A 23,714-nucleotide genomic window follows, 5' to 3' on the forward strand; every position below is an offset into this window, starting at 1 on the left:
ACGCATTAAAAGAAAGCCAAACAACTGACACATTACAATGCATATTAAAAAAACCATGTTAATTGCAATCCTTTCAATATGTAAGATAAAAAAGGTTTTATTAATGTTATTAATCATGATATATATAGTCATTATATTCCCAAATATCGATAACTAAAGAAAGTGTACACAGATATTAGGTTAAATTTGACTGGCATGCATGGTACTTTTATAATTATATTTTACATTAAATTTAATGTTATTTAGCCTGCCTACATGGTTAGATCATGCAGTACCAATGTCTAAACAATTTATTGTTTCATATTTATGTAATATTATATTTTGGTCAAATAGAGGTGCTGATTTTATGTGGCTAATGCCTATAGACCTACGACCGTCACCTAACGTTGGATCCAAGATGTTACGTTCCTCTCGTCTATACTTACACTAGCAATGGTCATTGATGTTTGATAGTAAACTTAATCACGAGCAAGCGAGATTTCAATAACAGATACAAGTCCCTAACCAGTATCGCTATTAGTTCTTCTAAGCAGTAATACAGCGGTGTCGCGTCCGCAGATGGATAGGGGCGGCCATCGAGCCGCACATCGCGTCGCTGCAGGCGGTGGTGCAGCAGGAGCTGCGCGAGTCGTTCGTGGCGGGCGGCGCCGCGCCGTCGCGCTACCTGCGCTCGCAGCAGGCGCGCGCGCGCGACGCCGCGCCCGACCAGCCCGACGGTACGCGCTCCCGCTGTGTATCTCAAGCACACACAAACCATTTGCTAGTGATATATAATATATATCAGAGCTAAAAATACATTTTTACTACAGTAGCGGTTTTAGTATATGAGTATAATGTCCTCTAGACCGATTGGAGGAATTAGGGGCCATGGTGGCCAATCTCAAGAGAGATTAGTGGACCTTATGGTCTGCGGCCTTTGCGGTCCTTTTATCTAGCCACTTGACCATATCTGAACGAGGCAGAATGAATATGAGTATAATTCTCTTAAATTTTTACAGGGGGCGCTGATGACGAGGACGCAGAGACTGGCGGCGGTGATTCAGCTGAAGTGGATACGTATGACTTGCTCGATCCGGTGGAAATATTATCCAAGTTACCCAAAGATTTTTATGACAAGCTTGAGGCTAAGAAGTGGCAAGATAGGAAGGAAGCACTGGATTCATTGGACAATTTATTGAAAAATGCTCCCAAATTAGAACCTGGAGACTATGCGGACTTAGTCAGAGCATTGAAAAAGGTAATGTTTAAACTAATACTTAAATGAAACAACTTATTTTCATATTCACTTCTTACTATTTCGTAATTTATGTATAAATCAACTGAATCTGTAAATCAAAAATTATTGTACTTATTTTTATTATTTAATTATTATAATATGAAAATTCAATGAATACTTGTCTTATATGGTTTGCTTGCTTCTTACCGATTATCATCAAAATCATTTAGCCGTAAAAGCGGAACAGGCAAACATGAGTATAGACTATATAATAATATTCAAATAGATTTTTGAATACATATTAAGATTTTTATAAACATACATAAAGTTTTGAAAGTAATGCACTAGCAACTTTAAATACATTAAAAAATTATTATCCTTCTATTATCATTTTAAAAATAAATCTTAATATATGGAAATACTTTTTTTTTTTTTTTTTAACTATTACTCAAGCACTATAATCTATGCTTTTTCGCTGCTTTAAAAGGCATTAAAATATCGATAATTTGAATGAAATAAATTTAGATACTTTTTTAAGAAAGATATTGGATTTTCTGAGATTTTCTTTGCCTATGTTTAACTTTACCTGGCTACTAATAAAGTAAAGTTAAAATAAGTTTTATGTTTGCTAAATACTATTATGTTCGGTAATGCTCTATATTCGCATTTATCATTATTATTATAAATACAAAGGTTTTTCCAACTTTTTTTCCATAGAAATAACTAAAGGACTACCAGTTATACTTAATACCTCAGAAAAAAACACAGCAGCAAAGCTGTCATAAACTACCACACCATGTAACGAATGGAATGTGACGTTTTCATTCCGAGACAACAGAATAACTTTTCATTAAACAATGGTTTTATTGACCTTGAGACAGGAACTGCCTACATATTGTTTTGCATACGCAATTAATGACATCAATTGAAAATATTTGTCACGTCTTAGGAAGATATTAACTATATTCGTTGTATTTATTGCAATAGGAAAAAGCGTTATATTTAAGATGAGCTTTGGTATTGCAAAAAATTCCGTTCATGGCTTTAGTTTTCAAAAAACTGAGATTATATATATATCACACGGATCTCGATCGAAGATCACGGATTGAAATAGGATAAATAATTTTTTTTTTACGTTTGTAACCTGTATCTTCTCCAACAAACTGCAATGTAAAAAGAACTTTTCCTTAGAGACTATAATAAAATGCCTCGATCTAAAGTGAATGTGACCCCAAGTCGCTCAGTAGCGCCGAGCTACCTACGCCTAGGAGAGTCATACAGTGTGGTGCCCGCAGGTGATCACGAAGGACACGAACGTGATGCTGGTGGCGCTGGGCGGGCGGCTGCTGGGCGCGCTGGCGAGCGGGCTGCGCGCGCGGTTCGCGCCCTACGCCGCCGTGTGCGTGCAGGCCGCGCTCGACAAGTTCAAGGAGCGCAAGCCGGCCGTGGTGACCGCGCTGCGCGACGCCGTCGACGCCATCTACCCCTGGGTGAGAGTTACCTGCTGCACCTTATTCGCTTGCTGCCTTTTTTCTAGCTGCAAAACGCATTTACGCATTTTGTATGTGGGACTCGCGGGCGCTGAAGGTGCTGGAATACCCACTAAAAAACCAGCGGTACCCACTCCGTCTCCTGAAAGGGCGTCATGGGATCGCTTGCGCATCCTGCCGTGACGGTTCGCCTACCGCCTGCTGGCTACTGATAAAACAATATTTGGCTTTAAATTCTATATTGAAAATCATCAGTATATCTTCAATAAAAAGTTCGAATTAAAATATAAATTTTTGTATGCTTTTCAGCAGTAAGACCGCCTATATGTACAGATCTTTAAAGTTGCATACTTTGTACCATTGTATTTCTTTTATTTGCTGTACGATAAATTACTTTGTTACATTGTCCGAGTTGACTCTGACAAGCACTTTTAAATCTTCATTTTACAAATTATTTAAATGATAAGCTACTGCCATAATAATAAGTAGTTCTTATGTGTCTCGTAATAGATTTCCATGTTAAAACAAAGTTAATATCATTATGCCAATGAGATTACTTTACACGACACATTACTTCCAATCATGAAAACAAGATTTGTGGTTATAAGGAACCTCATCCCATTAGGACAATCACTGATACTTATTAAATAACTTGATATGACTTTATAAATCAAACATAAATATATATATATATTATAGTAAATCTTTATTTACTAATGAAATATTTATATAATCTTTCTGTTTTGTGTATTTTATGCCAATGTTAGCGATATAGCGATTGAATGTGAACTAATCCACACTCTACTAACACTATTAGCAACACATTTCTATTTACAGTCGAACCCTATATTTATTGCTAAATTGTATTTGTTAAATATCTAACATCTTTGTTTAGTTATTGTTTTCTTAAACAATTTAACTTATATTCTAGACAAACCTAGAAGCAATCATGGAAGATATGCTCGCAGCTTTCGACAACAAAAATCCTTCAATAAAAGCGGAGAGCGCTTTGTTTTTGGCTCGCGCGCTGTGTCACACTCAGCCCGCCGCTTTCAACAAGAAGCTGATTAAAGCCTATGTGGCTGGGTTATTGAAACTACTCGAAAGCGCCGGTGAGGCTTATATACTTTATTATAATTTCAAACCGTATTCGCAGAGTATGTATAATTGTGTAATGTATTTTTGAAATAAAATACATAACTATACACATAATATAGTACTAATTTTTTTTTTTAACTAGATCCCGTCGTCCGTGATGCGGCTGCAGAAGCCCTAGGTACAGCTACAAAATTAGTCGGCGAAAAGAACATTGCACCACACATTGGCAAATTGGACAACTTGAAAGAGCAAAAGATAAAAGAATTCGCAGAAAAGGTACAAATAAAGTCAATTAAAAACTTACATTATGGTAAAGAATAAAGCTATGTAATCTTACTTTTGTCTTACTTAAATGGTATCTTTAAATCTAATATTTATTAAGTTATGTTCAATACTAAAAAGATTGTACCATGCCTTTATATATACTATTTAAATGTTACATTTAAATATTATAAAATTACACTTACTCTTTGTACAAATTAAGTAATAATAAGATAAATTATAATGATATTAAAAAATCGAAATAAAAAATCAATTAAATCATCACAGGCGGAAATAAAAGTAAAAGTGGCAGCTCCGAAAAAAGATACCAAACCTAAAGTATCAGCGCCCGTGTCCGGAAAAGGAGACACCAAGCCCGCCGCTGGTTCAGCTCAACCCAAACCCGTCAAACGACCTGCGTCTGGTTAGTATTTTGATGCATTTATGTTTAGTACTAGTTTTCGCCCGCGATTACGCTCGCGCGTAATAGGGGGAGGATGGTATGTGTTAGATAAAAAAATAGCCTATATCCCTCCTACCAAATTTCATCAAAATCGATTCATTGCTTTATTGATTAGCTGTGAAAGCGTAGCAGACAGGCAGACTTTTGGATTTTTAATATTAGTGTTGATTTAAAAAGATCATGTTCATTAATGATGGTATGATAAACTATATGTCATCGTAACATTTTTTATTAATTGATAAAATTAATTACAGCAGCTAAGAAACCAGTGGGTGGAACCAAGAAGGTCGCAGCGAGAGGTCAGCCGAGTCCTCCGCGAGAACAGGAGATGTCTCCCGAGGAGGTCGACGCTAAAGCTGAGCAGCTGTTTCCTCCTGATGTTATTAATGGTAATCATTAGAGGAGATACTAGGTCTTCTTACTTCAAGAGATAAACAACATAACAAATAACAAACGGATTAGTATGATATCGTTTTATAGTTTTTATAATTCTTAAATTCATATAAATACTATATGTGATGTGAGCAGCTATTTCAAGCAGTTATTTGACTCATGGGTAATCAAATAAATTGATATCAAATCGGTCATTTGTATTCCGATTGCAAACGAAAACAATACTCCTTTTCTTTTTATTCAACGAGAAAAATCGGAAAGCGATAAACGTGATAGTGACTCACCGCACTGACCGCGCCAGGCCTGGCGGACACGAACTGGAAGAGCCGGCTGGCGGCCGTGCAGAGCTTCCAGGCGACGGCGCGCGCGGCGGGCGCGGCGGGCGGCGCGGGCGCGCAGCTGCTGTACCGCGTGCTGGCGCGCAAGCCGGGCCTGCGCGACACCAACGTGCAGGTGCTGCGCGCGCGCCTCGAGGCCTGCAAGTACATCACCGACAACTACCCCGTCTCCACGTGAGTTCAGCTCGTTTATACTTTGTCTTAATTTTATTTTCCTCTATTGCGTTTGTAGAAAACTAAAAATATATCTTGTTAAAAATAAGTTTATAATAAAAAAGCACAAGTTATAACATGCAACATAATCTCTATATAATCTCTCATTATTATAGTACTAATTATATTAAAAGCAAAATATTGCCACTGGGAACTGGAAATGGTTTGTGTTCACCACATGTTCACGAGCGTTCCCTCTCGCACGGACGTTATCTTAACCAGCCGGCAAATTTTTTTTTTCTTACTTTATATAATTTGCAATTCCGTAAGCTTTATTAGTAAGCATTGTTTTTTTTAACACAGGACAGCTGCAGATTTCGTCCTTCAAGATATAGTCACGAAGCTTGGCGAAACTTCTTGCTCAACTATCTGTGCTGAGTGCCTCACTTCGTTAGCAGAAAGCTGTGGCTTAGAGCACATTATCAATGAAAGCTTAACATTCGCTATGGACTCGCAAAAGAATCCGAAAGTCCAGTCTGAGTTGTTTAACTGGATGTCGATTGCCATTAAGGAGTTTGGCTTTACGTAAGTGCTAAATTACCAAAACACATCATAAATGTACATAAAAACATTTGTCCTTGTATCATATCGATTTATATTTACTTTTTACTCTTCACTAATACAGCTGCATCTCCACAAAATGAAAATTGATACTTTTGTATCGTCGAAATGCATTCGTAATAGGTTTCTATAATGTTGTTAATGAAAATTTGTACAATGGTTTAATTTACTTGGTGGTGTAACCATCACCAGTTTTGGGCAAGCCCGTTTGGGTAGATATCATCCTTATCACATTGCAGTGTTTCACTTTGAAGGACGAGAGAGCCATAAGGTAGAGGCACAAGAGATCATAACATCTTAGTTCCCAAGGTTGGTGGCGCAATGACTATGTAAGGGATGGTTCATATTTCTTACAGTGCCAAAGTGTTTGTGTGGTGGTGACTATTTACTATGAGGTGGCATATTTTAAATTTAAAAAAAAAATGCACTTGCAAGTTCAACTTCATGAGTACTTGTGATATGTGTAACTGTATGACCACTTTACTGGTGGTAGGGCTTTGTGCAAGCTCGTCTGGGTAGGTACCACCCACTCATCAGATATTCTACCGCAAAACAGGAATACTTGATATTGTTGTGTTCCGGTTTGAAGGGTGAGTGAGCCAGTGTAATTACAGGCACAAGGGACATAAAATCTTAGTTCCCAAGGTTGGTGGCGCATTGGCTATAAGCGATGGTTGATGCCAATGTCTAAGGGCGTTTGGTGACCACTTACCATCAGGTGGCCCATATGCTCGTCCTTCCTATTCTATAAAAAAAAAAAAAAAAAAACATAGAATTTATAGAACATTTTCTTTACTAATCTTTGATTACAGGATGAATGTCAAATCGATAGTTGTTCACTCAAAGAAAGCTCTCTCAGCAACAAACCCGAATGTCCGGACGTCAGCAATTAACTTCCTCGGTATTCTTTCGCTCTATGTCGGACCGTCGTTAATAAATAATTTCGACAGTGAAAAACCTGCGACAAAGCAATTAATAAGTTTGGAAATCGATAAATACGCGAACAGTACACCTCCGACGCCGACCAGACAAATGGGCAGAGTTAGCAAGGTATATGGATAATTTTACTAATCATTCTTCTATATTTATTAATAATTATTATTATGTGATGTTTACTGTACTATTTCTATCAATTCAAAGACAAAATATAAAAAAAAAAATCAATAACTGTAAATTATTTTTATTTTAGTCTGCAAGCAAAGCCTCAGTAGGTGATGAAATTGAAGACGCATTCGAAGAGGGTGCAGAGGATGAGCCAGTCGCCTTAGACGACAACCGACCCCGGACCGACATCGCGCCACTTATCACAGATTCGCTGGTGGCAGAAATCAACGATAAGAACTGGAAGGTACATAGATTTATTCCATTTGGAATGTGTAGCAGTAATTTCAATGAATATATGTTAATAGGATATCGATTGATTTTAATAAAAAGAAAAAAGCAACTTTAGTGTCTGATGACAAGCATTTATGTAAAACATTCTATCTGAAGAATTTCAAAACCACTATTATTCATTTGTTTTTGTAAACTAAGATTAGTTATTTTGTAGTTAGTTGATATTGTAAAAATTTCTCTTGTGTTACTACAGGTTCGCAATGAAGCCCTGGATAAGGTGAAGGCAATAATAACAAACTCATCTCCGATCAAACCAACGCTCGGTGAACTTCCGGCCGCACTGGTTGCGCGGCTTCTCGACTCGAACTCAAAATTAGCTCAGAGTGCGTTGCAAATATGTGAACTTCTAGCTACGTCAATGGGATCGAAATGCAAGCAGCACGTGAGGACGTTTTTCCCACCATTTTTCCAAGGTACAATTTTTTTTTTCTATGTGACTGGTTTCCCCCAGGTTTAGGCTATGAATTTCATTTCTTGATATAATTTATTTCACTTTGAAAGTGCCATTCAGTATGAAGTGCAATTGATCTAGAAACTTTATAAATACAACTCTTTGCCAAAATTGAATCGTTTAGTGGAAACGCTCTGCTAAATTTTCTGAATAAAGACAGATGTTTTAATGTCGCACCCCCGGCAGCGTTCGGCGACAGCAAGCAGTGGATCCGCGCGGCCGCCGTGTCGTGCGTGGAGGCGTGGTGCCGCGCCGCCGGCCCGCACGTCGCGCTGGAGGGCGAGATGGTGCTGGACGCGCTGCGCGCCGGCTCGCCCGTGCTGCGCGCCGCGCTGCTGCAGTGGCTGGCCGACAAGCTACCCAGCGGTACGGCGACCTTTTGCTCTTGAAAATCTAACATCGGTTCTAACGTAAAGTATTTAGACCTGCGAAGGAAGCAAATATGTCGTATAATAGCCTTGTTCTATATACTTAATATATCCACTGAACTGAAATGCAGAAATGTCAACTTAATTAACTGACTATATCTTACTAATTATAAATTGTGATTGGCACATGATTCCCGCAGTGTTGAATAAAGAGACCCTTTTTCAACCCATGTATGTCATTGTTAAGGATACATTTTTGGATGATAAATCAATCGAGTACGTCAACGCCTCAACCACCAAGATGGTAGCTTATACCAGTATTGCACTAAATGCTTTGCATGCATTTTAATAACCGCCCCACCAAACAAATTGGGAAATGCTGACGCACGAAGCGGCCCGCAGTGCCGCCGAAGTCGTTCCAGCGCGAGGAGCTGGCGTCGTGCGTGCCGCTGCTGTTCGCGTGCGTAGAGGACCGCGCGGCCGACGTGCGCAAGGCGGCCGCCGACTGCGTGCTGCCCTTCATGCTGCACCTCGGCTACGAGCACATGCATAAGCAGCTCGACAAGCTCAAGGTGGGTCGCCTCATCTACTAATAATAATGACACATACTACTTGAATAATTTAAAGAAAAAATTAAAATCCACTCATTACTTTGAGAAATATTAATCTTTGCATCTCATTATTTGAGCTCTAATATCATGTGAATTCAAGGTGAAAGTATTTTTTTACTTTTACGGTTAGATAGTATGATTCGTATGATATCCTATAATATTGTAAAATGTTTTATTTAAGTAACATATATTTTTCTAGCCGGGCTCCAAATCCGTAGTACAAGCGGCGCTAGATAAAGCCCGACCAAATCTGCCCGTACAACCGTTACCTACGAAAACTAAGAAGGAAGAACCTAAAGCTGTCAAGTCAGCGGGCGCACTAAAAAAAGAAGCCGAGAAAAAAAGTGGACCAGCCACCAAATCTAAGGTATTAAATTGTGACATTCATACATTATCATAGTATTATGTGTATCACAGTAATAATAATATTTAAACCAAGAAGAGAAGTGTATCATAAAAAACTGAACGCTGCGCATTATCAAACACTGCATTCTATAATTACTAACTATTAACAGGTATCTAGATTGCTAAAAAATTTAATTGGTATGTCTAAAAAGAAAATATATGTAATGGTATATAAGGACTTCAAATAAATTATAGATACAATGGTAAGTACAATGTTAAAATGCTTAAAAATAGTTATAATTTGTAGCCGCAATACATAGTCGTATCAATTTATACAGGTTGTTAAACCATCATCCGCTTCGAGTCGCGGCAAAAAAGAGGATGAAGATTGTACACCATTGCTACCAAATAACAATGCTAAGAATCAACGAATTATTGATGATCAAAAATTAAAAGGTAAAGTTGTATAAAACGTTTTATTTTAATTTAATTAATTTTAATGCTGACCATCTTTTATAAATAATTATATTAAGTAATATCCTATAAACGTCCTATTGTTGGGCTAAACCATCCTCTTCTCTTGAGTTTTTTTTTTTGCACACTATGATATAAGATGAGTGGTGTTTTGCCGCAATTTTCAATTAAATCTAAGCGTTTGTCAACCTGGGTCATGTCAGCTCTCATGGATAGACCAACCCCCATCTTACTAATGAAATTTTATTTATCTCATACTATCATTGTTATTCAGTTCTCAAATGGAACTTCACGACACCGCGTGAAGAATTCTTTGAGCTGCTTAAAGAACAAATGAATAGTGCAGGTCTAAACAAACAACTTGTGGCCAACATGTTCCACAGTGATTTTAGGTAAGAATTAAACAACTTGCTTAACATATTCATAAATAATTACGTGTACAAAAATTAAGAAGAAATTTTACTTATATTTCTAATACAAGATTTGATCGCAACTTTGATAAATCACATCATTTATTTATTTATTTATTTGTAATAGCACACTTACAACATACATATAAAGCATTGAAAAGAATTATTTTATTAAACAATAATAGTATATCTAATATGCATGTCATTTACAAGTGTACATAGCACTTCAAGATTCAATCTAATCAAATTTAAATCAAAAGTAACAAAAAATCATCAGTAATTATTAAAAATGTCAAAATTAAACAATAAATAAGGTCATTGTTATAATAACAAATCAATGGGTGAAATCGTAATTGAAATTGTTAAAAGTACTAATTAAAACTAATCATGCATTTTATAATAATTAAGTAAGTTATTTCTAAAGATTAAGGGATTATATTTATTACACAATTGTACTAAGGGAGCTTGTTTACCACAAGGGAGCATGTTTAATTGATTTTTATAATATAGTCTAATAATCTCCTATGTAAATAATAAGACCAACGCATGATTATGAGTTTTATTTACACATCCCATATGTGTTTGAAAACCGCAATTTGTCGTTCTTTAATAAAATAAAAAAAGTAATTGTTTATAAACAGTAACTACATAATATAGTTTTAAAATCAAAATATTTAAAATATCCTATAATTTATTTTTAAATTTTAGGTATCATTTGAAAGCCATTGAAGCCTTGTCAGAAGATTTACATGAGAACGGATCTGCACTTGTAGCTAATCTGGATTTAGTGCTTAAATGGCTAACACTGAGGTTCTTCGACACAAACCCATCTGTAATACTCAAAGGACTGGAGTACTTGACCATGGTGTTCCAATATCTGACTGAATGTGATTATACTATGGCAGAGTATGAGGCGAATTGTTTCATACCATATCTGGTTTTGAAGGTTTTTATTTCTTATATTTTGTCAACATAGTTTTATATACTTAAAACAAAGTACGCATCTCATTAGTAACCTTGAGCTTAGTTGCAGTTTTTAATTGTAATTCGGCTCGTATATTCCTTTTTTAACATGTATTTAAATTTTACTATACCATATTATGTTGGCAGTCCAGTATTTAACTAAATTAATATATTGCATAAAAATATATTATTTCAGGTCGGCGATCCAAAGGATACAGTACGGAATGGTGTCAAAGCTCTATTCAAACAGATTTGCGTGGTATATTCTGTTACGAAGCTGTTCGGGTATCTGATGGAGGGATTAAAATCGAAAAATGCACGACAAAGAACGGGTAAAAATGACAACTTAAATATTCTCCTTTATTTACACCTCTGGGTTTACTCACCACTGTCATTTTACCGCCAAACACATCCCTCGGATTTCTGTGTTCAGTCAGTCAAATCAGGAATATGTAGTCCCTATTTTAATAGAAATAAAAAACCAACATCATAGATCCCAAGGTTGAAGGTTAAAGCATTAACGGTACAAGGCACGTACATATTTTTCTAATAGTGTTTATTTCTATGGTAAGTGGAGACCACTTATTACCAGATAACAAAAACATATTAATTTAAAATATCGAAAGAAAATATACAGCGATGTTACTAAGTATGTCTGCATATAATGACGTCGGTTTCGGTGTTTGCAGAGTGCCTGGAGTGCATCAACCACCTGCTGGAGACGTACGGCTCGTCGGTGCTGGCGGGCGGCGCGACGCTGCGCGAGCTGGCGCGACACATCGGCGACCGCGACAACGCCGTGCGCTCCGCCGCGCTCAACTGCGTCGCCACGGCCTACTTCCTCGACGGGGAGCGCGTCTACAAGATGATCGGCCAGGTGCGCACCTCGCCGCACTCAGCTGTGACGTCACAGCCCAATTTTACCCGCCTGCTATGTAGTTAAAAATAACTAGCTAATCGTCCCGGCTTCGCACGGATAGATAAGAAGAGAAATGTATTTTGGATAGAATTTGCATAAAATCTGTCTTAGTGAGGTCTACGTCGGGGAAGGAGTGACTGACAAATTTAAGTTAATCGGGCGCATAGTTTAGGAGATCTCGTGACGAGTGGTATTTTGCTTATATAGATATAGATAAAGATAATAAAAAAACATTTAAGCACATCAAAATATTGCAGTCTATGGTCCAGCACATTCATAGATTACTAAAGTTTTTTCTCATCTTAATTTTAAAATTATCATTTTGGTTCTCAGATATCAGACAAAGATTTGTCTTTGCTAGAGGAACGCATCAAGCGCGCGAGTAAGAGTCGAAGTGCAGAAGAGCGTAGGTCGATGGTAGTTCCACTGTCCGCAGATGGAAGGCCTATACAACTCGTACCTGAGGTAATAAGCAACAACGTTAAACATATTATATATTATTGCTAATTACACCCATTGATCAAAATGCTCGGAGTATATACTACTGATACAATATTTTATCAACCTTGATAGGTGATAAAATATTCTGGCTTAGCTTTAGCAAATAATAAAACAATGAAAGAGATAAACGGTAATCTTAAATACCTATAAAATAATAAATATTATTGTAATTAATAATAATATCCTAGGACATTTTTTCACACACGGCCATCTGATCCCAAATTAAGCTTGTACAAAGCTTGTGCTATGGAAACCAGACAACTGATATACTACATATACTACTTTTCTTTTGTAAATACATACTTATATAGATAATTACACCCAGACTCAGGACAAACAGACATGTTCATGCACACAAATGTCTGTCCTGGGTGGGAATCGAACCCACAATCTTCGGCGTGAAAGGCAAGTATCTACGAACCACGCCAACCGGCTCGTCAATTAACATTACATTACTCGTAACATATGTCTTAAATGTTTTTATTATGATGAATAAATTTTATATTTTTAATATAATTTACATTGTCATATCATTAAGATAAAGAAAACATGATTGCTTAATGGATAAAAGTAATAAATTTTATAGATAGTAAATAATGATAATGGCAAACTTATATATTTTTTATCATTTCACAATCTTTACAACAAAGATAACACAATATGGTATAACAATACATAATTTTATTTTAAACATAAATTAAAGTTAACTTACTGATAAAATATTGAATTAAATTAATTAATATAACAGTTACAATCAGTTTCGACAAAGTGAAATAGAGCAATCAGCTGTGTGTCGTATAAATTAAAAGATGTTTGATCTTAATCGTTATGTTTCAATATTAAAAGCAATCCAGCGCAGTTCGCAATGTTGCGAGGAACCAACCTCTAAACAAAAATATTCTCAAGAAGTCACAACGTCAGGCTTTCCTTACAATGTTATTATACGCTGTGTTCATCCCAAAAACAATGGGATCAGTGTAAATGATAATGGCGGTGGTGATAAAGAATTTTAATTGTAAATATTTAGCAGGAGGAACAAGACATCGCAGAAGATCAGGCACCGCCGGCGGAGTATGAGGAAGAAGAAATTGATGAACCGCCTCCACCACCACAGCCGTAAGTTAATATTGTTCAATTATTTTATCGTACATTTCGTAAAAACTTCTAATTCTAAAACATATAATCATAGCCACTTCTCTTACTAAAATACCATGCAATGAACTATTGTGGGTTTGTACACGTTACATAATATTTCTTACGAGCAATTGAAGACATGAGTGGATAAAGATTATTAAACCCATTTTTAAATTTTTTGTTTTATGTCATAATTGAAGGTTTTGTTCCTTATATGTATTTTCTTAAATTTTCATTCGTATTTTCGTACATTGTCATACAAATGTCATGAAAAATATGCTTATTTAACCTAATACTTTAATTCATTTTGTATATGTGCGTTAATAGTTCATAGCGTTTATGTTTTCGACTAGTAAATATCTAAAACTGCTCAGTTCTTAATTTGTCGTTGTTTGATATTTTACAGAGTAGTGCCAGAACCAAGAATAATAACTGGTCCGTTTGGATTAGATCCGGATCTCATAGCAAAATTGGATGCAGCTGTACCTGTATTACGTAAACCTGATCTACCTGAACTAGACCTCAAGTTCTTAGATGAACCTGTGCCAGCTTCAACCGTCAGAAATGTGACTGCACCTGTTAGACCTAGGTAATACTTTAACGCAATTTATAATTAACGTTTTTTCTTTATTCATAAATAGATGTAAATTTTTTTTTTAAGTTTTTTAACTAGTGGTTAGATTTTAGGCAATCTCGTCTCGGCCTCTCTCGACTCGTATATTTACTATGCTACCCGACACTCATATTGTCTATGAGTGTATTATAATGCCATCACTAAAACAAGGGACATAACATTTAAGATATAAAGATTCTTCGTTGACAGTGCATCGGCAATATCAGGAGTGATGTGTACTTCTTAAATAATCTCTTTAATGATTGAAATGATGAATCTTGAGAATCTAATTCATTCGAGAATAATAAAGAATCTTTAACCATAAATGTAAATGTCTATGAGTGGAAGTGACCATTTATTATTTCGGTCCAATTTGAATATAAGACATTTGATATAAATACTATAATATTTATTATTAAGGTTTTTTTTAAATTTGTTCCCAGTATGGTGACAATGTCCCCCCCGCGCCACGTGTCCCCGCACGCGCTGTCCGCGCCGCCCGCGCACAAGCCCACCGTCGACGACTCGCAGCTCGCCGACACCATACACTCTATCTCTAGTCCTGATCTCAATGTAAGCCAGCTTTTGATAAAGATTGTAGTAAAAGATTGATTTCATTATATACCAGAAAGATTAATCGGTAGTTATAGGCACGCCTAAGTATCATTGTCAGGTCCAAAGCAATCGATGGATGAATAAATAAAAAAGCTGTTGGGATTAAACCTTTTCTCCTTTTTTGAGGAGAAGTTTTGTTTATTCCACCACGCAGCTCAAATGCGGGTTGGTGGATACACATGTGGAAGAATTTTTGTGAAATTAGACACACGCAGGTTTCCACACGATGTTATCTTTCGAATGAATTATGAACACAAATTAAGCTCATGAAAACTCAGTGGTGCTTGCCTGGGTTTGAACCCGCGATTATCGGTTAAGATTCATGCTTTCTAACCACCGGGCCATCTTGGCTTCAATAATGTGTGTAATGCAACTTTAAGGTACGGATAAGATACAGACGAAACAAGGGGAAGATTTAATTCGCTCGTTAGTTCGGTGCTCATAAATGTCTCCGTGTATAATATGATAATATTCCAGGCGGCCATCCGCGCGCTGTCACTTATCTCGGGCGCGCTGGTGTCGGGGCACGGCGCGGCGCTGGGCGCGCACGAGGCGCGGCTCGTGGCGGCCGTGGCGGCGCAGCTGCGGCGCCTGCGCACGGCGCCCGCGCCCGCGCACCAGACGCTGCCCGCCTACAAGTACCTCGCGGGCGCGCTCACCACCGTCAGTTCTCGACTTACATTACTTTTTACTTCTGCATTTAATATTCAATTATATATGGTTTGCAATAAATATTTGCGAGTGAACGTCGAATGAGTGATCTATTAAAAAAATAGCACATATTAAGTTCTTACATGGTAGCTTCGTACAATTTGGAGTCCTAATTAATGTCCGGATTTGTGACCTTGAACGAAGCTAGTGCTTATTTTTTCATCACCAAAAAAATAATGCGCCATGCAATTGAAAGTTGACGCAGCTAATCATCATCATCTTTATTTTGCTGATTCCGCTAGCACAGCGTGACGCGGGCACTTTTCATGTGATTGAAATGTTAACAAAACCCTACAAAAGTTGCAGAAAAAATTATATCTATAATTTCTGTAATAGTTAATTGTAAGGCAGCGATATAGCTGGAGCGAAGATACTCTCAAAAACTGATTGTGGATGGAAAATTTTCCAATATCCGCTATACTGCCGGATTCTAAAATGTTAATTAGGACATCAAACTACAAATTATAATTTTTTTTATCTATTGTAGTAAAATTTCTTTTCAATGTCTCTGTGCCTGAATTAATTCTAATTATACATATTAAAACTTATTACACAGTTCTATGAGACAGCTGGCTGCGGGAGGCAAGTGGGTGAAAGTGCATTACGTTCACTACTCGGTGAACTATTACTCGTACTGGGAGCTGCACCCACCACACCGCCACCGGCGGCAGACGCGGAGCGTCTCGTGCGCATACTAAACAACGTATGTGTACGTGTGTTGGAGCATTCGCCGCGCACGGCATTATTGTGGTGAGTTATATTTATAGTTCTACTTTTTCATAATTATTATTTCTTGTAGTCTATTATTATTAATTGTAATCTAAATGATTTAGTTCATCATAAATTTATAAATTATATATATATATATATAAAAAATTACACACTTTAATATATTTTCATTTCAACAGTGCAATAGTATCTCTCCTTCACGACTCCATAGTCGAATCTGATCCTGCCTTCCCTCGCTACCAGGATCTATTACTAAAATGTTTCTGGAAGACATTGAAAATGATCTCAACGTGGGATGTCAATTCTATAGATTATGACGCAGTACTGTACAAGATACATCTATTTTATAAGGCTTATCCTAATAGCTACTGGAAGAAAAATCCGGAAATAAGTGACACACCTTATCGGTAAGATATTTATATTGTATGTGATAGTCATAGAGAATGAAGTATTATTATGAAATTAACTAACTACTTTTAGACATAAAAAAAAATTTTTAGCTAGATTTTTATTAATTGTATTATATAACAGCAAATAGTGTCATTAGTTATTGCCATCATATTTTCAGCGATTACCCTTACTACAACTATTAAAATAGCTCAATTTGAAACACATGTTTCGGCCCTTATGTTTATATTCACTTGCATTTAGACATCACATCTTAATATAAAAGCTATTAAAATTAAGACGACAGGTGGCAGTAGATACAACTTGGCATATTTAATGATCTTGGCATGTTTTATTGAAAATTAAAAATATACACAAAGAATATACATTGTTTCATAAACAAAAATATTTTTAAAACTTAAAGCAACACAAAGAAAAGTGGTGTTGCTCATGAATGCCAGTTTTGTTAATTCTTCATTGGAAAAGTGTGGGTGTAATAATACCAAGACTTATGGGTTCTCTGTTACGTCATTATTCATATTTGATTATTCTTTATATAAAATAAATTATTACTTTGAAATGCATGTTATTTTTATCGTAGTTGCTGGCTCTGTGCTTGTTTATATATTTCTATAATACATTATAATCCTGTGTGCGGCTTACGTATGAAGGAGTGTATTTTAATTTTAGACTTTGTAGATTTTCTAAAAAAAATAAACTTATCTTCAATAAAGATAAGAAACTTATATATTTAAAAATTAAACCTACTTCAATAATTGCACTGAAAAGTTCAAGATGTTTTCTATTAAATTTCATGTAAATACTACAAACACTTAATATTTTAGCCGAGATGGCCCTGTGGTAAGAACGCGTGAATCTTAACCGATGATCGTGGGTTCAAACCCGGGCAAGCACCACTGAATTTTCATGTGCTTAATTTGTGATTATAATTCATCTCGTGCTTTACGGTGAAGGAAAACATCGTGAGGAAACCTGCATGTGTCTAATTTCACTGAAATTCTGCCACATGTGAATTCTACCAACCCGCATTGGAGCAGCGTGGTGGAATAAGCTCCAAACCTTCTCCTCAAAAAAAGAGGAGAGGAGGCCTTTAGCCCAGCAGTGGGACATTCACAGGCTGTTACGGTTACGGTACTTAATATTTTTACAGAACTGTTAAAACACTAGTCCACACATTAGTCAAGATGAAAGGAGCATCGATCACAAATCATCTCACACAAATACCCGACGTCAACGAATCCGATCTCTATCCTTATTTACATAAAGTTCTCAAGGTACATGGTCTATTTATTTTTAATTTTAAAATTAAAATGTTATACTATTACAGCCTAGTTTATTTCTAACAATGAAAGTGACAAATCAGTATTTTTTTATCGCAAGAATTAATTGTGTTCTTCCTTCCTTTGAAAATATAAGTTACTTGTAATAGTTAATTTTTCATGGCGACCACGATCGCTCTGACAAGAGTGACACGACGAAGAAGAAGAAGAAGAATAGTTACTAATTATATTCATTCTAACTATGCATTGTAGCAATTGAAACTAGACGAACGAAAAGACAACCCATCGGACAACATTAACGGCGGCTTGCCGAGCGCGGTGGGCAGCGTGAACGCGGCGCTGTCGGCGGGCCGCCTGCCGCGCGCCGTGCACGAGGAGCTGGCGCTCATCCTCAAGCGCATCGGCTCCAAGGAGCACAACCGGGACGCGCTGTCGCAGCTCTACGACTTGCGGGTAACCCACCAGCTATACGATAAACGCGACTCTTACGCCTATATCATATATTCTTAGTAGAAGTGTAGTAATATTTCTGTTATACACCTTTTTGTAGTCTATATTAATGGCTTGTCGATTAAAGATTATGTAAACAACTTTGACCTTGAATAAAAATAGCATCCAATTTTAAAATTACCTATATATAAATTTATATTCATTATGAATTCGTAAAAAAAAATACGAAGTTGTTATCGAAACTTTGAAATTCAAAATAATGTGGTTATAGGTAGTTAAGTGGATTAATGTTGTATTATATTGGAATAAGTACATACTATATTAATCTGGTCTATTAGAATCTGGGTTTGGTAAATCTTAAATGTTTATTTATTTATTTATTTTTTTTTTTTTTTTTTTTTTTTTTTTTTTTTTTTTTTTTTTTTTTTTTTTTTTTTTTTTTTTTTTAATAGAATAGGAAGGCTGACGAGCATATGGGCCACCTGATGGTAAGTGGTCACCAACGCTCTTAGACATTAGCATTGTAAGAAATGTCAACCATCGCTTACATATCCAATGCGCCACCAACCTTGGGAACTAAGATTTTATGTCCCTTGTGCCTGTAATTACACTGGCTCACTCACCCTTCAAACCGGAACACAACAATATCAAGTATTGCTGTTTTGCGGTAGAATATCTGATGAGTGGGTGGTACCTACCCAGACGAGCTTGCACAAAGCCCTACCACCAGTAAAAGTTTAGTTATACATTTAAGATTTTATTTATATAAGAAAGGCAGGTGGCACTGCAAAAATTATAAATCATTAAATATATATATATGATTATAAATGATGTGTAGTGTAAAACTTTAATCCTTTATTATCATTTCAGGAACGTCACCCTGAAGTGGACATCTGGACCTTCATGCAAGGCTCGTCGTTCTATTTCCGCAACTACGTAGAGCGAGGACTGAAGGAAGTGGCGGAACAGCGTAAAATGGCCTCCATGCCTATGTACAAAAGCGATTACAAAGCGGAAAATATTGGTAATTTTTTTTTTTTTTTATAGTAAAGGAAGGCGGACGAGCATATGGGCCACCTGATGGTAAGTGGTCACCAACGCTCTTAGACATTGGCATTGTAAGAAATGTCAACCATCGCTTACATATCCAATGCGCCACCAACCTTGGGAACTAAGATTTTATGTCCCTTGTGCCTGTAATTACACTGGCTCACTCACCCTTCAAACGGGAACACAACAATATCAAGTATTGCTGTTTTGCGGTAGAATATCTGATGAGTGGGTGGTACCTACCCAGACGAGCTTGCACAAAGCCCTACCACCAGTAGTATATGTCATTGTAACAAAAAAAAAATATATTGTCAGACCCGATGCGCTACTACCATATGATAATGACATAATTTTTCAACAACAAATATTCATGATATATTTTCTTTAGAATCTTGAATGTTTCTCCGGTGAGAAGAGAAATGTCTAATGCTACTACTACTTTCAATGTGCAGTTTAAAATATTAGACATTTGGACCGGACATTTTGAATTTGTTTTGCAATGAAATGATATAATTTTACAAATCTTTGATTTATAAGACAGGTATTTTAAAATTTAATATATCTTTTTATTTCAGATATTAGCAATGAAAATGATGAAAAGTCACATGTTATATTCTTAGAAAAGTTGAGAGCATTACAGGTATATTTATTTTACAGTGACAGATTTATTGTTATATTTCGTTTCGTTTAAGATACATATAATTCATATCTTTTTTCAGGCTAAAGCCGGACTGAAAACAGAGTCTAATCCGTCGTCGCAACCTCGAACACCCATCAGCGATAATCGAGCTCTCGCGGAATCAATCAACGAGAATACGCTGCCACGAGCACACAGCATCGACCCACAGCTAGAGGTAACTTGTTCAACTTGACAAATTATATATTATTGGAGATTTTAACCATTTTTTTTTTGAGAAATATATGGTTCATTTATAGAAATATATAATTTTCATTAGTCGATTAAAAGCATGTCATTGTTTTTTTTTTCTTGAGATTCTATGCTATTGTTCGTAATTATATTCAAACTAAAATTATAAGAAGTTAAATATGTATATTTGTTTTCTAATATAACCCTATACGTGATAACCTATATGTGAGAGAGTTTACATCATTTCTGATAGTCCAGAAATGATGTAAAATGCTATTACTCAAAGTATTTATCACGTATTTTGCTCAATCATACTAAACTCGAGTGAATAGACGAGGATAAACATCTATAACCTACTCTAATGACAGAAGGATAAAGATAAAAATTACTTTTTTTTTATCTTATTTATAATACAACACTATAAACTTAACCACTTATATCGAATTAATTTTGTTTGCTAATATCTGATCACAACTTACCCGTCATTCAAAACGTAATTTTTTCACGAATGCATAATTAATACCATAGATTATTTTAGTTATCAACCAATGATGTCGTTTCAATTCGAGGCCTCAGTTGTTTTATTCCTCATGTCATTAGAATAGGCTATATCTATATCGTACATGTTAAGTATAATCTATTTCATATTTTCCAGCTTCACACGACACAAGCAATTTCTCAGAAAAACGAAGCTGCGGTGGACGCTCTACGCCTTAAGCTGCAACAGATCAAAAGCTCCTCGAAGAGATAGGCCTACTCACTCTTCCCTTCGGAAAACAGCTCCATCGCTCTCATTCGATCATGACGTGCGGTCAACGATATAATACTAAACTTTTTACATAAAAACGTAAACCGCACGCTCCTTTAACCTTGTGATAAGAAATCCATGTTGGAAGGATCCCCCAATTCATTTCAACGCTTTACACTGTTCATTTAGTTCCTAGAATTGTTTGTTCTAGTAAGTTTAGTACTAGTGAATCACTGTGTTACTATTTTGTGAGATTAAAGCGTCCTAGGTCCCTCGTTTTGTACAATTAACATGACAATAGGTAAACAGTATAGTTTAAGCAGGGTATACATATGAAATTTTAGTGACATAGCGAGGGACCGTTATGTAATGGGAATGTGTAGGTTTCATGAGAATATGACTGTCTTGCCATTTCAAGAATGTGTGTATACCACGTAACGTATAACTATTTGACACGGTGTTTTAAATATAATGCACGTGTGGCAATTATTCGTTGTAAAATTAAATTGTCCCATTAGTTATAGAATGATACTATTAAATGTTTACACACTTTTGTTGCCAGGCTTAAAAAATAACGTTCCCATTTTAGATAGACGCTACATAAATAAATTACTTCATTCAGCCAGTGATAAGTGAGTAAAACATAAATAAAAATATTTTAATATTGTGTATCCTAGAAAACTACAGACGATTCTAGAGGGGAAAAAAACCTAAAAATATATAAATAGTCCAGTAGTGAAATGAATTTTTCTCATTGTATGTAATCAATGTAGTCTTCATTGTATTTGAAAATTACGATTGATATATAATCCCATTTTGTTGTATTTCGTTTAGAATGTAAATTTTTGTATACAATTATTTCTAAAGATAGCAATTAAAAGTCGACTTTAAGTCAAACGCCTAAATGAATAAAGACGAGTAAACTTGCAATCTTTAGAAGTGTTTGTAATTATATTATTGATTATGTAATTTGTATTGGTTTGTTTTAATGAGTTTAAAGACTGTTCTCATGTTGAGTCTTGCGAGGAATACTCAGTGTTATATTGTGTTTGAATCTGTTTGCAATCATCCAGTAGGTTTGTAGAAAACTTTTATAGCTGCGATGAGGCCGTTAACTTTATATAATTATTTTTAACCCCCATCATAACTACATTAACTTACTAAATTATAAAAACATTCCCACAGTATTGGTGTACAAATTTTATTCAATTTTATATTTTTTTGGACCATTGACATTTTTATGCTAAATATTTATTTTCTGTACACGCTCATGTGCATTGAAATTACATAGGGTTTTTTTTTACTTCAGGTATGTGTAAAAATTAATATTTGTTATTTAAATTACATATATTTTTGACACTAGTGATTTATTTGTCAATTAGATCGATTAGAAAACGTAAATTAAAGTGTTAATTAAGCTTAAGGTAAATAGTAAAATATTTTTAATCTGTTTTTTTCTTACTCTGGTATGAAAATTCAATGTAAATGAGTGTTATGATATAATTATGACTGATTTTATATCACATTCGTCCATAATTTAAAGTATTTGCTACTTGTGTTGTATACATACACTCTTTTTTTTCGTTTTCATTAAATTATATATGTTACTCAGATGTTTCCGTTAATCCTACGCCTGTTATGTTAATATTGTTAAAATACGAAGATTCGGAAATATTTTGTATTGGAATTTAAACAGTTGATAAAAGCAAAGAGAACTCTGAATGTTTTACAATTGTTACTCTTCGATTTGTTATAGTTACTTGAGGAAAAACTTTCTTTGAATGTCAGCTACATTATAACATGAAGTTAGTAACTTTCATTGTTTAGATATATTTTATTATTAACGACAATTATTACGAATATCCTCTTTAGTATTGCTTTATATGAAACGACTTATAACTTGAGCATTTATTTATTTTAAATTAATGTATTAAATCATGATGTAATATTGATAAATAAAGTTCATACAACACATGTTTTAGTTCATTATTTGTAACCTGCAACGCTGGATGAAAAATAAGATAAATCGCATCTTATTCTTCAGAAGTAGTAATATAGACAATAATTTGTTTTTTTTTATATAAAATTCAATTTGCACATTTATTATTAAAACGGTAATTACGAAATTTACTGTATTTTAAGAGCAAAAACAAGTTTCCTTATATAGGAAATTATAGAAGCTTACCCAACATGCCCTGAATTTATTTCATAAGGGTATAAATTTCATTTAGTATGTAACTAATAAATTAATAACAATTTAACTTATATTTTAATTCTTTTGTTTGTTTTTGTTTGAAATATTTTTTGAAATATTATTATTGTTGAGGTCTAAAAAAGTGTATAATTTATATCCGTCAATAAATATTGCCATAAACATCGGCCATTAAAAAAAGACAATCGACTAATTTCAGCTTCGTAGAGCGCTATCTCTGTGGCACTAAACAGCCCGGTATCTATTAGGAATTGTTAAAACAATTATGAGTTTGTTTTATTGAATAAATTACACCAATTATTTCTATAAGTGAATATCTTTAGATTACGGAAAAATAACATAAAAAGATATTTTTTTGTATCATGTTGATGTATTTTCTTTTTAAATTTATACGTGTAGTAATATAACAAACACAATTATATATAT

General features: G+C 35.2%; 1 protein-coding gene across 4 annotated transcripts in view; it reads left to right on the top strand.

Annotated features, from left to right (window-relative positions):
* Nucleotides 1-23,714, top strand: part of LOC126776726 (protein mini spindles) — a 230,730-nt gene that overhangs the window by 3,176 nt on the left and 203,840 nt on the right. Inside the window, exons 5-37 of one of the 4 annotated variants that reach the window (XR_007669977.1) lie at nt 559-716; nt 999-1,237; nt 2,512-2,706; nt 3,638-3,818; nt 3,947-4,080; nt 4,354-4,489; nt 4,783-4,917; nt 5,223-5,433; nt 5,776-5,997; nt 6,846-7,083; nt 7,223-7,381; nt 7,622-7,841; nt 8,066-8,245; nt 8,650-8,819; nt 9,058-9,225; nt 9,542-9,659; nt 9,952-10,069; nt 10,796-11,033; nt 11,247-11,382; nt 11,740-11,927; nt 12,303-12,434; nt 13,498-13,586; nt 14,011-14,193; nt 14,661-14,790; nt 15,310-15,495; nt 16,100-16,293; nt 16,452-16,679; nt 17,831-17,954; nt 18,213-18,413; nt 19,281-19,434; nt 20,036-20,100; nt 20,180-20,314; nt 20,984-22,368. Coding sequence is in view for 3 of the 4 variants with exons in the window: in XM_050499420.1 (XP_050355377.1) it covers nt 559-716; nt 999-1,237; nt 2,512-2,706; nt 3,638-3,818; nt 3,947-4,080; nt 4,354-4,489; nt 4,783-4,917; nt 5,223-5,433; nt 5,776-5,997; nt 6,846-7,083; nt 7,223-7,381; nt 7,622-7,841; nt 8,066-8,245; nt 8,650-8,819; nt 9,058-9,225; nt 9,542-9,659; nt 9,952-10,069; nt 10,796-11,033; nt 11,247-11,382; nt 11,740-11,927; nt 12,303-12,434; nt 13,498-13,586; nt 14,011-14,193; nt 14,661-14,790; nt 15,310-15,495; nt 16,100-16,293; nt 16,452-16,679; nt 17,831-17,954; nt 18,213-18,413; nt 19,281-19,434; nt 20,036-20,100; nt 20,180-20,314; nt 20,984-21,079 (5,461 nt within the window). In the remaining variant the exon portion in view is untranslated. Of the gene's footprint in view, nt 1-558; nt 717-998; nt 1,238-2,511; nt 2,707-3,637; nt 3,819-3,946; nt 4,081-4,353; nt 4,490-4,782; nt 4,918-5,222; nt 5,434-5,775; nt 5,998-6,845; nt 7,084-7,222; nt 7,382-7,621; nt 7,842-8,065; nt 8,246-8,649; nt 8,820-9,057; nt 9,226-9,541; nt 9,660-9,951; nt 10,070-10,795; nt 11,034-11,246; nt 11,383-11,739; nt 11,928-12,302; nt 12,435-13,497; nt 13,587-14,010; nt 14,194-14,660; nt 14,791-15,309; nt 15,496-16,099; nt 16,294-16,451; nt 16,680-17,830; nt 17,955-18,212; nt 18,414-19,280; nt 19,435-20,035; nt 20,101-20,179; nt 20,315-20,983; nt 23,043-23,714 lie in introns of those variants that run through there. The other 3 variants (XM_050499420.1, XM_050499421.1, XM_050499422.1) reach the window with 3 other exon arrangements.

This window comes from Nymphalis io, chromosome 21 (genome assembly GCF_905147045.1).
Source record: "Nymphalis io chromosome 21, ilAglIoxx1.1, whole genome shotgun sequence".
NCBI classification, from domain to species: Eukaryota; Metazoa; Arthropoda; class Insecta; order Lepidoptera; family Nymphalidae; genus Nymphalis; species Nymphalis io.